A 17939-nucleotide genomic window follows, 5' to 3' on the forward strand; every position below is an offset into this window, starting at 1 on the left:
TGTTCTTGGGCCACTTCTCTTCTCTATCTACACGGCATCTTTAGGAACAGTCATCCAGAAACATGTTTTTTCCTACCACTGCTATGCTGATGATACCCAGCTATACCTCTCTTTCCACCCTGACGATCCCTCGGTTCCAGCTCGCATTTCAGCCTGCCTGTCAGACATTTCACACTGGATGAAAGATCATCATCTCCAGCTTAACCTCACGAAAACGGAAATGCTTGAAGTTTCTGCCAACCCGACTCTTCATCATAACTTTTCAATCCAGATGGACGGAGCAACCATCACTGCATCCAAAATGGTAAAAAGCCTTGGAGTAACGATTGATGACCAACTGAACTTCTCTGACCACATTTCTAGAACTGCTCGATCTTGCAGATTCGCACTCTACAACGTCAGAAAGGTCCGACCCTTCCTATCTGAACATACAGCTCAACTCATTGTTCAAGCTCTTGTTCTCTCCAAACTGGACTATTGCAACTCTCTACTAGCCGGGCTACCAGCTGGTTCTATCAAACCTCTTCAGCTGCTTCAGAACTCAGCAGCACGAGTGTTCTTTAATGAACCCAAAAGAGCACATGTCACTCCGCTACTCACCCGTTTGCACTGGCTGCCAGTTGCTGCCCACATCAAATTCAAAGCTCTGATGTTTGCTTACAAAGTGACCGTTAGCTTGGCTCCTTCATATCTGCTCTCACTTCTGCAGATATATGTGCCCTCCAGAAACTTGCGTTCTGTGAATGAACGTCGCCTCGTTGTTCCATCCCAAAGAGGGAAGAAATCACTTTCCCGAACTCTCACATTCAATCTGCCCAGTTGGTGGAATGAACTCCCTAACTACATCAGAACAGCCGAGTCACTTGCTGTCTTCAAGAAACGACTAAAAACTCAACTGTTTAGTCTCCACTTTCCTTCCTAATCTGCAACTGCCTCTCTGGCTATACCACTAACTGTGCCCTCTCTCTCTCTCTCTCTCCCTCCAAAAAAAACAAAAAACAAAAAAAAAAACATTTTTTACTAAAGCTTTGCTTCTTAGACTTTACACACCTGAAACTTGTCTATAGCACTTGTTCACTGCTGCTCTTATAGTTGTGTAAATTGCTTCCTTGTCCTCATTTGTAAGTCGCTTTGGATAAAAGCGTCTGCTAAATGACTAAATGTAAATGTAATGTAAATATATATATATATATATATATATATATATATATATATATATATATATATATATATATATATATACATATGTATATATTAATTATAATAATAATACATTTTATTTATAACGTGCTTTTCTAAAACCCAAAGCGCTTACAAAAAAGTAAAAACAACAAAGCAGAGTAAAACAATAATACAAAAAAACACAGTAAGAATAAAATAAATATCACAAATTAAAAACCGTCCTAAAAAGATGAGTTTTAAGCAGCTTCTTAAAACAGTCCAAGGAACCAGCAATCCTAATGTTAGTGAGAAGAGCATTCCACAGTTTGGGTGCACGGAAGGAGGACGAGATATATACATATATAATTATGTATACTAAACATCAGTTACCTTTAACTATTGACTTCCACAGAAGAAAAAACAAATACTATGGAAGTCAATGGATACAGGTGTCCAGCTTTCTTCCAATTATCTTCTTATGTCTATTGAGTTATATTTTCACAGCTGCTGCGGTCGTGAGGGAGCAGGGAATGGTGCAAATTCAACAAAAATGCACCAATTGCAACAAATTAAGATGCGAGTTAAAAAAAACATTTGGTATACAGTTAAAAGAGACTTGAATACACAAATTAGGGAAGTCTAATCACCAAAACAAGTGAGTATACCGAGGGTATACGCAATTATTGATCCTCAGAAGTCGTAATACTCAAACAGCTCGTGGAAAAAAGTAGTAGTACTAGTTTAATGTGTTTTTTAAACAAAAATCATGACATGATAATTGAACCAGTTGGGAAAATCTCTAAATCAGGGGTGCCCAAACGTTTGTTTTATAAAGGGCAAAAAACCAAACTTGATTGAGGGATGTGGGCCGAATATATCATATCATATAACATTAAATTTGCCATGGGTTATTTTCTCATTTATTCCCTAATATTTAAAAATAGCATGAAAACTTAGCTTTAAATCATATTGACTAATGCAGTATCATTTTGAACATTTTTACAATTAACTTATTATTACAGTAAAAACATAAACAATCTCATTTATACCACAATGGAGTTCTGCTGAAAACACTAGTCGATAGTCGATCTGCACCTAGCTTTGCCTTGATTTGCTCTCCAATGTCTTGTGCGTTGCTTTTTGTCAGGTGACATTTTTTACATTTTAAGTCTGATTCGTTTAATTTCAGTTGACTTTTTTTGTAACTCAGCAATAAAACAAAGAAACAAAGGGTTACGTTCAAATCGAAACAACGATCTCTGTCAAAGGCATTTGCCCCAACCACATCCCCATCATTCTCCCTCTCTTTTCAGATAGGATGGTGGGTCAAATCAAAGGTTACCATGGGCCAACTTTGGCCTGCGGGCTCTACTTTGGGTGTAAAGTACTTTGGGCTCTAAATAGTCTTACATTTTAAATACAAATGAGGGCTACTGATATATGTATACATACACAGTGGAGGTCAGAATTATTAGCACCCCTTTTGAATTTTTTTCCTTTTCTAAATATTTCCCAAATGATGTTTACCAGAGCAAGGAAATCTTCACAGTATGTCTGATAATATTTTTTCTTCTGGAGAAAGTCTTATTTGTTTTATTTCGGCTAGAATAAAAGCAGTTTTTATTAAAAAAAAAACAAACATTTTAAGGTCAATATTATTAGCCCCTTTAAGCTATTTTTTCCAACTGTCTACAGAACAAACCATCGTTATACAAAAACTTGCCTAATTACCCTAACCTGCCTAGTTAACCTAATTAACCTAGTTAAGCCTTTAAATGTCACTTTAAGCTGTATAGAAGTGTCTTGATAAATATCTAGTCAAATATTATTTACTGTCATCATGGCAAAGATCAAATAAATCAGTTATTAGAGATGAGTTATTAAAACTATTATAATTAGAAATGTGCTGAAAAAAAATCACTCCGTTAAACAGAAATTGGGGGAAAAATAAACAGGGGGACTAATAATTCTGACTTCAACTGTATATAGCAGCCGCTTAAGGCGCCAGGGAATTAGGGGGTCCTGACCAATGCCAGGAAGCCTGCCCTATAATAATCATATAGCTCTTTTATACATTTTCTATCATATGTTGTAAAATCTGTCTATAACCATAAAGATTTTAACATTATTACTTCTTTTCAACCTTTTTCAAACACCTTTCAAATGACGAGCACATGTGAACTTTTTAAGAGAAAATTTATTAGTGAACAGTGTAGGCCGCCAATTCACAAACAGCAATTACTTAATTCACATGAAAAATGGTGATAAGATTAGTTTGATTTTGAATTAAATTTGATTTAATTTTACATTAAGATAATACAGCAGTTCCAAGTTACAGTAATTAATACACAAATATAAATATCTAATCACAAATATGTCTAATTAACTATAGAATAAATATATAGGGCATCACGGTGGCGTAGTGGGTAGCATGATAGCCTCACAGCAAGAAGGTCGCTGGTTCGAACCTCGGCTGGGTCAGTTGGCATTTCTGTGTGGAGTTTGCATGTTGTCTCAGGAGTTTGCAAGTGATCATGTGGGTTTCCTCCGGTTTCCCCCACAGTCTAAAGACATGCGCTGTAGGTGAATTGGGTAAGCTAAATTGTCCGTATGAAAAAAAAATTATTCAAAGATGACTCCTTGGATTTACTCAATTTTTTTACGTTAAGCGGTTGTAAACACTTTATTTGGGCTGAATTTAAACAAACAAATTAAGTTGAACATTGCTTAATTTAAGGTTTGTTTAAATTCAACACAAATAAATTGTTTGCAACAGTTTTGCATGCAACACTTTTTTCAGTTTAGTGTATTTGTGTGAGTGAGTGAGTGTGTATGGACGTTTCCCAGTGATGGGTTGCGGCTGGAAGGGCATCCACTGCGTAAAACATATACTGGATAAGTTGGCAGTTCATTCCGCTGTGGTCACCAGTATATTGTACAGAGAAAGACAATGATTTAAGTTTCAATGTTAGGGCCCCATACCTGGCATAGGACCACCAAATCAGTCCGCCCCTATATATATATATATATATATATATATATATATATATATATATATATACATACATACATACATACATACACGCACACACTCCACGTGATGGTGTTTTTATCTTCAATATGTACTATTGTACTTTTATTGTTGATATTATTTCCTCTCTATACTGTATTGCGCTTGATAGTGTTTGGGGTAATAAATATATATAGTCCTTAAACCTTAAAAATCACAGTTTAGCATAATGCAGTATTACCCAAAACACTATCAAGCACAATACAGTATAAAGAGGAAAGAAAATCAACAATAAAAAAGTACAATAGTACATAATGAAGATGAAAACACAATCATAAAAAGACTAGTTATTTATGTGTATATATAAGATGATAATTAAATATATATTTTTAATAAAGACATTTTTAAATAATGGGGCTTTGCCATGTAATAGTATATGACCTCTAAAAGGTGACATTTATTATTTTACAAGTCCTAAAGCATTTGAAATAACATCTTTATTAATTTTTGAATATTTTTAATGCAATACTTATACCTAAACGCATATGTGCAGTCATTCATTTAAAACAAAAAACTGATGTTTACGAAATAGGCTTTTTTTTTTTGCTATCTAGACTCACATGAACGTCATGGTTTTCTGACTAGGTGCGCCGCGGTGCTGTTTACACACACACACACACACACGGAGAGAGAGAGAGAGAGGCACTTTCACTATCTGCCCGCGCAACTCTCTGTCATTGACTTTTTGTACTTGACGTAACACAGAAACTTTATTTCCTACTTCCTGGTCTTAAACCCTGCTCTTGATCAATGGCTCAGCGTGCTGACAAAACGCTGCAAATATAGTCAAACATGAAAACACGCGCAGCTTTATCAAACATCCGCCTCAGCTTCACTTCTTGATCGGTAAGTGATCAATTTGATTGATCGGTAGTTGATGTTCTGGTCAGGTAATGATCTCTTTACAGGCCTGAGCACAAATCAGCGTCTAATAACTGAAAATGAAAATATACCTGACAGAAGTGTAGCGACCTGCTAGTTAGTAATGCTAGTTCTGTGAGTATATTCCTCCGCGTGAGTTACTAACACTGAATAATTCCACAGCTTTAACCTTTTAAACAATATTAACGTGGTCAAAGTGCTTGTATTGTGTCAATTCATTGTCGTCCTGTTCAGAATTTAAATTATTGGGTCAAATACGAAGTGTTTTTCAAGAAACCAAACCAAAGTGTCATACAAATCTACTCAAACAGCCACGTATAATCAGAACTGTATTTAATGACACATAAAAACTATATTAACTAAATATAAACTATAACACATAAATATAAAAATATAAACTAAATCACACTACAGCCTCAAATTGATTATTAATTGTCAATTTAAATCTTTATAATACATTTTACTCATTTTTCAGCAAGAATAATTTAAATATAATCAGATTAAGTTTGGTCACTTTGTATGTCTTATTAATTTAGATGAGAACATGGCTGTATGATGTTTAATTTTACAAAAAATATTGCTGGAACATACAATGGAATGTTATTTTAACATTGTTTAGAGATTTTATTGTTGCAGTAGTATTTGGACCTTTAAAGTAGGCACTTCATTTGCATAGTGTATTCATAAAATAATTGAAGTTGTAAGTTTAAGCCATGATGAGTGTTGGGTAATTTTTTAAAGCAATACAGTAACTTAAACACTTAACAAAAACAACTAAATATGTTACGTTAGTACGACTTGAACTTAATTTTTTTTATTTAAGTAATTTACAAGTATACATACAATGGCCACTTTATTAGGTACTCCTTACAAGTACCGGGTTGGACCATCTTTTGCCTTCAGAACTGCCTTAATCCTCTGTGGCATAGATTCAACAAGGTACTGGAAATATTCCTCAGAGATTTCCGTCCATATTGACATGATAGCATCACGATGTTGCTGCTGATTTGTCGGCTGCACATCCATGTTGCGAATCTCTCGTTCCACCACATCCCAAATGTTGGCTGTGGTGTTGACACAATGCTCAATTGGTAGTAATGAACCCAAACTGTGCCAAGAAAATACCATTACACCACCAATGTGCCAAGAAAACACCATTACACCAGCACCACCAGTCTGAACCATTGATACAAGGCAGGATGGATCCATGCTTTCATGTTGTTGACGCCAAATTCTGATCCTACCATCCGAATGTTGCAGCAGAAATCAAGACTCATCAGACCAGGCAACGTTTTTCCAATCTTCTATTGTCCAGTTTTGGAGAGCCTGTGTCAATTGTAGCCTCAGTTTCCTGTTCTCAGCTGACAGGAGTGGCACTGCGTGTGGTCTTCTGCCGCTGTAGCTCATCCACCTCAAGGTTGGACGTGTTGTGCACTCACTGAAACACTCATTGGAAAAGCCATAGAGAGTTACGAGACTTACAAATTATTGTAAGCAATATGGTAATGAAGTTACCATATATGGTGGTTCAACTGACATAGGGTTAAACAAATGACATACAAAGTGTGCTTGTGTAATTTTCCTGTAATATGAATGACATTGGTATGATCTTTTTTTATTTAAATATGTTTAGAAATGTTTACAATGTCAATAATATCTTGTTAGTCTCTCATTTTGGGTGTAATTTTTTTTAATTACAGTACATTGATCTAGCCATGAAATAGCTATTAAGTTGCTGATGTGGCAATAAATAAAAACAAACCTGAATTCAGTCATTTTGGGTAAAATAATCAGATAATGTGGATTGTAATTTCTCATTTAGATTTCTCATTTGATTTGTGTTCTTCAGTGTTTTGGCAGAATTGAACCATGACAGAAACTAGTCGACCTCAACGCAAGCTGTCCAGAGCTGGAGAGAGTTTATACCAGACGTTAGGCCTGCAGAAAGGAGCGACGTCTGAAGATATTAAGAAAGCATACAGGTACATTATCGAAATAATTATACTTTAGTTTGTTTAATGATCAAAATGCATTGTGTTTTGGGGTTTGCGTCAGATTAACCCCTTTTAGGGCGCTCTTTGAAGTGCTTATTAGAAAAAACATGAAGAGTTACTGGTGTTTATTACAAGACCTTTGAGCTTTTATGACTTTATAAATATTATATTGTAATCAATGTCAGTGAAGTTACTATATGTCTGGTTGTTTGCCAAATAAAGAGTTAAAAGTTTAGTTTAATTGAATAAATCAATTTAAATGTATTAAAAAAATTGAACGCTAGAAAAGTATCTCCTGTACTGTTTCAAATAACTTTAGAAAATAAAATATCAAGGAAAAATGGTAAAATAAGGTTCCACCGTCATTCAGCAACACACTTTTTCTGACGTGTACTTTTAATTATTATATATATATATATATATATATATATATTCTATTTTAAATTAATAATTTAAGACAAATTGGTTGACAAACGGTTGTATATGCTATGTATAAAGTCTTTTATTATAGTGAATGAATTTTAATAAAATATATAATTTATAAATACACTTTAATCAATGTTTAACATGTCATCAAATTAGGATTCTTGCTCAAAAAAAACGTCTAAGATTTTTTTTTTGCTGTGTAAACACTAATCATCACACTGATTTTACACTGAATAACATTTTAGTAGATGACTTCTGTATATCATATTAATAATGTATGGCAGTTTTTATACTTGTATCAACTATTTTCAATGAAAAGTAGCTAAAGCCTGCGCGAAAGATAGCTAAATGTTGCCAGATGACATCACGCACTAATTTACATATCAGTGTCGTCATCACGTAGTATCTGGCAAGCGTAAGCCCGTCATGTCTCTACTCTCTGAGGCGCTGTGTATTATATTATATTAAAACATTACATTCAGATGGACAATAAATAGGTTCTTATTAACACATTACTTCACGTGATGACGTCACTGCATAATCGCAACTCAAAACTACATCTTAATGTAGTATACAAAATAATTAATGTTCTCTCAAATTGACTGGCCATCTCAGCAAAAACATTAATTGAAATATGTATATTTAGAGTTGTCTGAAAAATACAACAATTTTTGATAAGAATTGTTTTATTTTTAAATATAACACTGATAATGAACAGTTACATTCTTTTAAACAATCACAGCTTGTGCACTTACTCTTTTTAACTTGTGAAATTCACACATTTGTGAAAGTGAAAACAATTAAAGCACTATTGGAATTTATTGCTACCTAAATTACCAACAATTATACATGTTAACAAATATCAGTAAATTAACAGTTATGAAAAACAATCTGAGCTAGCAATTTAACTTGAATGTGATGTGTGTGTTGAGTGAAGCCTGCAGCCGCTGCTCTTCTGAGTCACTTTTTAAAAAATGCTAAAAGTAGCCAAATGAATGTTAAAAGTCGCAAAATATGTTGCTAGGTGCTTTTTGAAAAAAAAAAAAGTTGCTAGGGTAGTATGAAAAGTTGCTAAATCTAGCAACAAAATTGCTAAGTTGGCAACACTGGCTTGTATATATTATAGATATTACATTTTTTAGATTCCTTTCACCTTTTCAGATATTGATGTTTTCAAATTATCTATGTTAAAAAGCATAATAAGGCGTTTAATAAAAAAACTCTTGTCTGCTTATGAAACCCCTCTAAAGACTTTAAAGGTGTCCTGTAAAGAAAATCTGGATATACCTATAGGTATAGTCAAATAATAAGAGTTCGTCCATAGAAATAGCCATACCGTGAGGCTCAAACACTAGTTTTCTCATTCTCATGTAATAATAATCATAATTCCTTGCATTTATATCGCATTTATATATATCGCTTTTATGGACACTCAAAGCGCTTTACACATTTTTGGGGGTGGAATCTCCTCGTACACCACTAGTGGGCAACATCCACCTGGAAGACGTGACAGCAGCCATATTGCGCACCAGCTGACTGGTGGAGAGGAGACTGTGATGAAGCCAGTCATCATATGGGGATGGTTAGGAGGTCAGAGGCCAGTGGGCAAATTTTGGCCAAGAAGCCGGGGTTAAACCCCTACGCTTTTTCAAAGGACATCCTTGGATTTTTAATGACCACAGAGAGTCAGGACCAGGCCCGTGCACAGCAGACCCTTACAGGGGCAGGTGCTCAACAAACTGAAGAGTGGGGGGGTGGGGGGGGGAGTGGGGGTGAGGGGTGGGAGACGATTGCAAAGTGAAAAAAAGGGGGGGGGTTTGGTAGGGTGGTCGATTGAGCAAGAGGGGCACCTCAGCCAATGAGGGCAAAGGGGCAGTGGCTCTAGCCACCGGGCCACCCCCCTGTGCACGGCCCTGGTCAGGACCTCGGTCACATCCGAAATATGGCGCTCACTGAGCAGTATAGAGTCCCTTCAATATACTGGGGCGTTATGACCCACACAGGCCACAGGTCTGTCTCACTAACACCACTTCTGGCAGCAACCTAGCTTTTCCATGTGGTCTCCTATCCAGGCATTTACTAGGCGCAGCCCTGCTTAGCTTCAGTTGGCGACCATGTTGCAGAGTTGCAGAAAGCTAGCTGCCATATATTCTGTGAAAAGTGTAAAAGAAGTGTAAAACCCGGTGAAAAATAGGCCAATCAGAACACAAAGCAGACTGTTGCGTGACTCAGGGGCCAATCCCTCAAGATTTGCATGTACTTTAGGTCATGTTCTACGTCATCCGGACCTGACAAGCAGCCACATCATCAGGAGATCAACAGTCAAAACACAGACTGATATGTTTCACACAGGGTCATTAAAATGTATGACCTAGGCTGCATTTTAAGATTATAATAATGAGAATTATTTAAAAATGATCCCTTATTTTTATGTTTATCAAAGTTTATAATAAACTTACTATGTATGTGGGACTCTTATTTTGAAAATAGGAGATGCTGCAAAGTCAAAGCCAGCCACACCAGTTAGTTTTATGTGTTATGAAGCAACAGCTCTTTAGAGCTCTACAGAATACAAAAGGCAGGATATACAGATTAAAAATTAATTCAGTGCCACCCTAAAAATGTCATAAGACTGCAGGGTGTTTTGTTTAATGTGCATTTAAGCGTTGTGTCTTATCACTCAACACTGAGATCAAAGCAGAGCTCATTAATATTCACAACCATTCCAAATATGATCAATAAGGACCTTCTGATTTTAGTTTTAAATAATAAATAAGCATATGAAACCATTTATGGAGCATTTTTTAGCTTACCCCACACAAATGCCTACTATGTAGATATCAGAGCACAATTTAACTTATTGAATCAGTGCAGTATATGGCACCTTCAATTTTCTAAATCTCCACCATCAGGAAACTTGCACTGAAACATCACCCGGATAAAAACCCCAACAACCCGGAAGCGGCAGAGAAGTTTAAAGAGATCAACAATGCCAACAGCATCCTCAATGATGAGACTAAACGTCAGATCTATGATGAGTACGGCTCCATGGGCCTTTACATCGCAGATCAGTTCGGAGAGGACAGCGTTAAATATTACTTCCTCATGTCCAAGTGCTGGTTTAAGGTCAGTCGTGTGTATGTGTCCATGCATTAGTTTATTCTAGTTATTTTTAATAAGTTTTAATTCTTGCCAAAGAGCATTTGTTTAATTAAACATGCACCAACATTTGAGACTTTTTATATATTTTTACAATTGATAAGAAATATTTTGAAATGTCATTTATTTCTGTCATTCAAATCTGAATTTTCTATAGTTAACAACAATGAAGAGACATTTTAGCGTAGTTTTTATGTTGTAAACAACATGTAGTCTTATTTTTATTCATCAACAATATTGCATTATAAATGTAGTTATAGTTATCGTCACATGCCCAGCATTTTCACAGCGACTCATTTTCGTCATGTGATAAATGTTCCTTGATGAAGATATTTTGTCACAGTTATCGTTGATGAAAGCAACACTAATAGTGAGTAAATTTTTTCTGAACTATCCCTTTAATGCATGGGTGCCCAAACTCGATCCTGGAAGGCCCTGCGGTAAAATGCACCCGCTTCATAGACTTTCATTAGCATTCTCAGTCTACATTTTAAAAAAATCAAAGGCCATAATTGATTAATATGAAATATGATTATTATTGTGATGGATAAAGCAAGAACAAGAAGTGAAACACATTTTAAAACGCACTAGGTTTACAAATAAATGTAAAATAAATTGGCATAAATAAAAAAAAATAGATGGTAAATTCAAATGTGTGCTGTTCACGCACAGCAGAAGTTACTGGTAATGTTACAACTTCTGCTTCTGCATTGTTCACACATGATCTCTTTCTGGAAGTTTACCAGTCATTTTCAGGACAAGTTTGTATGTGTGAAAATGGCTAATGTTGAATAAAAGAATTAATTTCAGTGTGTAAAACGCCTAATAAAGCCCAAACCTACAGTAAGATGCACACAAAAAAAATGAGATTTGCTGTTTGTAAGAACTGCATATAATAAGTGAGCAATACCGGTCTTTTCATGAGCTGCATTATTAGTTTAATCTTAGTCAGTGCAAGCCCTTTTGCGATGGTGTTCGTGGTGTCAACTTTTACATATAGCTGCACGGCTGACATCATCTGGCGATTAAATGAAGGATTAAACAAACCTCTCGTGCTTGAAATGTGTAGATGTGGCAAACAGTTACCTGAAAACCCTATCCCATTGACTTTACAGTCAATGTTTTAGTTATTTTCATAGCGGACTTGAAGCCAATGGAAGTCTTTTATCCACTCTTCGAAAAATGTAGATGGTGGATTAACATTCACCACATGATCAGTAATCAGATGTGCCATTATTTGTAGCTTTAGGTGGTTTCTAAAACAAAATCTGTCAGTGTTGTTTTCATTCTCTCAACTTCAGCGCTTTACATTTTCTCGGTTGTAGCTCCTGTCATCTGAAGGCAGGAGGTGTAGTAGACTGAGTGATTGACAGTTGATTTTAACCAATCCATTCACGTTCAGTTCTAGAGCAGTGGGCCAATAATAAGAGTTCGATTCCCGCCTCGAGGTCCTATGCCGATCTTTCCCCTCTCTCTGCTCCCCACACTTTCCTGTCAGTTCTCTCTACTGTTCTGTCCAAATAAAGGTAAAAAACCCTTAAAAAAAATAATAATAAAAAACAAAAACTGCTTTTATTCTAGCCAAAATAAAACAAATCAGACTTTCTCCAGTTGACAAAATCTTATAGGAAATACTGTGAAAAATTCCTTGCTCTGTTAAACATCATTTGGGAAATATTTGAAGAAGAAAAAATATTCACAGAAGGGCGAAAAATAAAAAACAGCAGTAAAAAAATTAAAGGTGTTAATCTGTATTAATCCTGATTGTTGTATGTGTCTCGTGTCAGACTCTTCTCTGTATAGGGACGATCTTTTCGTGCTGCTGCTGCTGTTGCTGCTGCTGTTTCTGCTGTGGGAAATGTGGCGCTTCAGAGCCTCCAGATGATTTCCAGTATGTGGATCCAGATGAGCTAGCGGAGGAGGAAGAGCGCAGCAGAGGTGTGTTTCCAGATCTATAAACAGCATATCTCTGATTCTGCCCTTTGTTTAAGAAAATCAAGTTTTTTTTGTAATTTACAGCTAATGAAACTGTAATAATAGGACAGCCAATTCCCTCTCCGGCTCCAGCTGCAGATTCAGGTGAACATACATTTATTTTTCTTCCATCAGATGCACTTTTAAAGTGTTTTTATGTGTTTGTTGGACAATCATATTTGTTAAACGATCATATACTCACCAGGAAAAAAATTATAATTTACCTTAAAAATCCTTATTTACCTTATTTAATTTATGTATTCATTGGTTTGTGGTTTTTAATTGCATATTTGCTATTTAAATGTTTTTGTCATGAAAACACCTGTTGTTGCTGACATGGCATCAAATAAAAATATATGATATATTATGAACTATCATAATTTTTTTTAACATTTTTTTTAATTTGAAGTTAAATAAAAATTTTGTCATCATTTTCTCGTCCTTTACTTGTTCCAAACCTGTTTGAGATCTTTTCTTCTATTGAACACATGAGACAAAATTTTGTAAGAAAGCTGAAAAACTGCATTTTATCTTCCTGTTACTTACTTGAGATATATTTGATATCGGCGATGCAGTGGCGCAGTAGGTAGTGCTGTCGCCTCACAGCAAGAAGGTCGCTGGTTCGAGCCTCGGCTCGTCAGTTGGCGTTTCTGTGTGAAGTTTGCATGTTCTCCCTGCCTTCGCGTGGGTTTCCTTCGGGTGCTCTGCTTTCCCCCACAGTCCAAAGACATGCGGCACAGGTGAATTGGGAAGACTAAATTGTCCCTAGTGTATGAGTGTGAGTGAGTGTGTATGGATATTTCCCAGAGATGGGTTGCGGCTGGAAGGGCATCCGCTGTGAAAACATGTGCTGGATAAGTTCATTCCGCTGTGGCGACCCCTTATTAATAAAGGGACTAAGCCGAAAAGAAAATGAATGAATGAATATTTGATATCTGTGAGAAGATGTTACTGTAGAAATGTGTATAATGAAAATAAGTTTTGTCCACATTAAACTGTGAAATGTGGCATACGGTTGTTGTTCTTTTAAAGTTATATTTTGTTTACTATATTTGTAAGGTTAAAAATAAAATACAAAAAAATCTAATGAGATCAGGTGCTTTTCTCAAATATTCAAGTATGAATATTATGTATTTTATAAGCCCTTTTGTACATTTTCTGGAATAACTATCTTTATAAAAAACTTTATAATATAAATATGTTTTGTCATACTGCCCAGATTTATCTATACCTGTTTAATTTTTGTCTCAGAATTGTTTGCATACAGTATTTAAAGTTTTTTTGGAACTATTAATTCAATTCAATTCAATTCACCTTTATTTGTATAGCGCTTTTACAATGTAGATTGTGTCAAAGCAGCTTCACATAGAAGATCATAGTAAATTGGAACAGTGTAGATTAATTTGTAGTGTTTAAGTTCAGTTCAGTCCAACTCTTTTAAATCTAAGATTTTGTTGTCCTTTAGGGTGACAACTTAATTTATTTAAAAAATATTACTACAATCTTCAAATAAAATAAATAGCAGTATATGAAGATAAGTGTGACAAAATGTGACTTTTAAAGGGATTTATTTATTTATTTTTTCCAACGCTTGATTTGTACTATAAGCATCACAGTTATATTGACTTGTAGTTTCATTCATTTATTTTCCTTCGGCTTAGTTTATTCGTTTATTCATCAGGAGTCACCACAGCGGAATGAATCCCCAACTATTCTGTATTATGTTTTACACAGCGAATACCTTTCCAGCCGCAACCCAGTACTGGGAAACACCCATATACGCTCATTCACACACTACGAACAATTTAGTTTTTTCAATTCACCTACAGAATAGTGCATGTCTCTGGGCTGTGGGGGAAACCGGAGCACCCAGTGGAAACCCACACCAACATGGGGAGAACATGCAAACTCCACAAAGATATGTCAACTGAGATTCAAACCAGCAGCCTTCTTGCTGTGAGGTGACAGAGCCACCGTGCCGCAGGACTTGTAATCTATTTACACAAATTAAAAATGTAATGCTTTACATTACTGCATTCTCAGAAAATGTCATTAGAATACAGGAACACATTATACCCAACTGTGGTCATAATGTAGATTAATTTGACAATAAATAAAAACTCAACTAAATGCAAGGGGTGGGAAAAAATGTGGAAAAATAATACTATATATATATATATATATATATATATATAAATATATATATATATATATATATATATATATATATATATATATATATATATATATATATATATGCAATTTATTAAAAGATTTTTGGTCTTTAAAGGGGACCTATTATGCAAAGATCATTTTTATATGGGGTTTAAGCACAGTTGCGTGGCGGCACTCTGTGAATATAACCAGCTCCTAATTGTATAGATGTATTAATTCTATTTTATATAATCGCACTTAATAAAAACAGTCTGCAGAAACTCTTAGATTGACATTCTCATGCGTGTCATCAGAGGGGGAAAGCCCCGCCCATTAGTGAGGATATCTCCCTCATTAGCATAGAAGGTTAGACTTGTTTTTGAATCTGTCACTATGCTGACACACAGGCATTAGTAGCCCCGCCCTTTTTTGAAAAGAGCACAATCTCATTTGAATTTAAAGCGACAGTCACCAAAACGCCACAATCAACGATCAACGCCTGAAAGGGTCTGTTTCAAAGAGTTGAAGATGACATGCATTTTTATTTATTCTATTTTTATTTTCTACATATTTTATTGCACAGGTGTAGTTTTTATTGGTTTTGATATGGATTTTATTTTTGTGTTGTTCAGCAGGTCACACTGTGATTGTGGGAATGCCTATTCCTCTATCAGGTGAATATGTCACCATCGCCATTGACATTTCATAATCTAAGACCCGATTTTTGCTGTGAAATATTCATATTTTATGTGTTTGTCCAGCAGATGGAGACACTGCTATCCTGATCCCTCCAGACACACACGTGGACATCACAAAGGAGTAGAGCAAACAAACACACACCAACCCGAAGACTGATTCGTTTGTATTACACACAGTGCCTGTGCAGTTTGTGTGGCTTGTTTTATCTCCACACATCATGCTGTTTTTGTTTACATCATTTTATAATTGCCTTCTGTTTGCTTGAATGTATGTCTTAATGTAGAGCAACTTCATTTCCAAAAGCTTCTTCAGATGCATCTTTTCAAATGACCTCCAGTGCACAGACGAACATATATATGATATTAAACAACATCCAATATTGTGATCGAATAAATTCAGGGATGTGCTGTTTTTATAACATCACCATGTTTATTGATCTTTGACTGTACATCATGTACTGTAAATATCAAACCATGCTTAGATTGGTGAGAAAAGCACTTCATATGCTTTCATAATAATGTTTATGGAGAACATAACGCTTCTGGAAATGTTATTAATACTCTGTAGAGCGGTGTTTCCCAACCCTGTTCCTGGAGGCACACCAACAGTTTGGATGTCTCCCTTTTCTGACCCATTAACTTCAGGTGTTGGAGTCTCTTCTGATGTTATGATAAGATGATTCAGGTGTGTTTGATTAGGGAGAGGTTGAAAATGTGGACTGTTGGTGTGCCTTCAGGAACAGGGTTGGGAAACACTGCTGTAGAGCATGACGTTGTTGAGGCTCTAGTACAATTCATTCATTCATTTTCCTTCGTCTTAGTCCCTTTATTTATCAGGGGTCACCACAGTGATGAACCATCAACTATTCCAGCATATGTTTTACACAGCGGATGCCCTTCCAACCACAGCCCAGTATTGGGAAACATCCATACACACTCACACTCATACACTATGGCCAATTTAGTTTATTCAATTCACCTATAGTGCCTGTGTTTGGACTGTGGGGGAAACCGGAGCACCCGGAGGAAACCCACGCAAACACATGGAGGACATGCAAATTTCACACCCAGCCGGGACTCCAACCACCAACCTTCTTGCTGTGAGGCAATAGTGCTAACCACTGAGCCCAGGGGCGTAGCGGACATTTTAAAAGTCGGGGAGACGGCTGTATGAGATCATACGTTCATATAATTATTAAACACCTGTTTCTAAATGGTCTGTCTCTAAAAGTGAGGGGGACGTATCACCCCCGTCCCCCCCGGTTGCTACGCCCTTGACTGAGCCACTATCGCCGCTCTAGTACAATAATAACATAAAATCTGGCAGTCTTTTGTTGTGTATATGTGCATAAACATGATCTATAAGTCACTGAATTTAGAAAACGTAATAATGAGAGAATTTTATGATGCATTATGACTTAATATGAAGCTGTCTTTAAGAAATTTTACGTTGAATGTATGTGATGAGTTTCAATGTTATATGATTATTAGGACAGTTTAAGGTCATGTCTGTCCTGCTGAGTTTAAAGGACTGCTGAAATTATGATTTTTTGGTGATTTTTTTTTTATATAAATAATTTCACTAAAAATCTATTTTAACATGTATTACGCTTGTCTGATTTTTCAGTACAAAAATCGAAACCTTAAATTAGTGAACATTTACTTGAGAAGCAAAATGAGATTGTTTAATTTGATAGCTATTGAAAATAAGCAAACTAATGCTTAACACTAGAATAATTATTCTGTGTAAAGTGTATTTTCTGAGCTCCAATGAAATACGTTTGTTTCTTGTTTAGAGCATAAGTGCACATGTTATCAGTCATTTTGCTTCTCATTTGTACTGTAAAACATATATATATATATATATATATATATATATATATATATATATATATATATATATATATATATATATATATATGAAGATTTTAGATGCAAAACCTTTAAATGCCATCTGAAATTTCCATCGAAAATGGACATTTTTCTAAGCCTCCTTTGTTTATGTTGAGTTATTTCACTTTAAAGACAATAAAAATGACTTATTCCTTGGCATATTAGTGAACCTACACACAGGAGCTTGTTAAAAATGCTCATTTTAGAAGAAAATTACAGATTGCATTTAGAGGTTTTTGCATCTGAATTTTCACTGTGGTGATGTTGCACAGCCTCAGGGTTGGGTTTGTCAGAGAATCTTTATGTACGTTCTTGTTTAGAATTTTGATTGGTTGGAAAATGACTGCTGCTGCAATATTTATTTCTATATAAAAAACTAGAAATCCAATTAATAATAAAAAATAGCTGATTATACCGTGGTCTGTCTGGTTACTCCATTTTGAATGACTGCGCTTCAAACGCTATGGAAAGTAGTTTCGGTCAGTTTATTAACTGGTGGTTTGTACTAATGCGCTTCCTATTAAAACA

General features: G+C 35.4%; 1 protein-coding gene across 4 annotated transcripts; it reads left to right on the forward strand.

Annotated features, from left to right (window-relative positions):
• The first annotated feature begins 4856 nt into the window (after positions 1-4856).
• Positions 4857-17123, forward strand: dnajc5gb (DnaJ (Hsp40) homolog, subfamily C, member 5 gamma b). Of its 4 annotated transcripts, none has more exons than XM_056477391.1 (7): positions 4857-5077; positions 6963-7095; positions 10446-10659; positions 12480-12630; positions 12712-12771; positions 15453-15494; positions 15582-17123. In XM_056477391.1, the coding sequence occupies exons 2-7, from the start codon at positions 6983-6985 to the stop codon at positions 15641-15643; spliced, it is 642 nt and encodes a 213-aa protein (XP_056333366.1). In that variant the 5' UTR covers positions 4857-5077; positions 6963-6982; the 3' UTR covers positions 15644-17123. The 4 variants fall into 4 exon arrangements, with proteins under 4 accessions (XP_056333366.1, XP_056333367.1, XP_056333369.1 ...); XM_056477392.1 differs by having other exon boundaries at positions 15456-15494; XM_056477394.1 differs by having other exon boundaries at positions 15456-15494; positions 15585-17123.
• The last annotated feature ends 816 nt before the right edge of the window (positions 17124-17939 follow it).

The sequence above is a fragment of the Danio aesculapii genome, chromosome 17 (assembly GCF_903798145.1).
Source record: "Danio aesculapii chromosome 17, fDanAes4.1, whole genome shotgun sequence".
Lineage (NCBI taxonomy): Eukaryota > Metazoa > Chordata > Actinopteri > Cypriniformes > Danionidae > Danio > Danio aesculapii.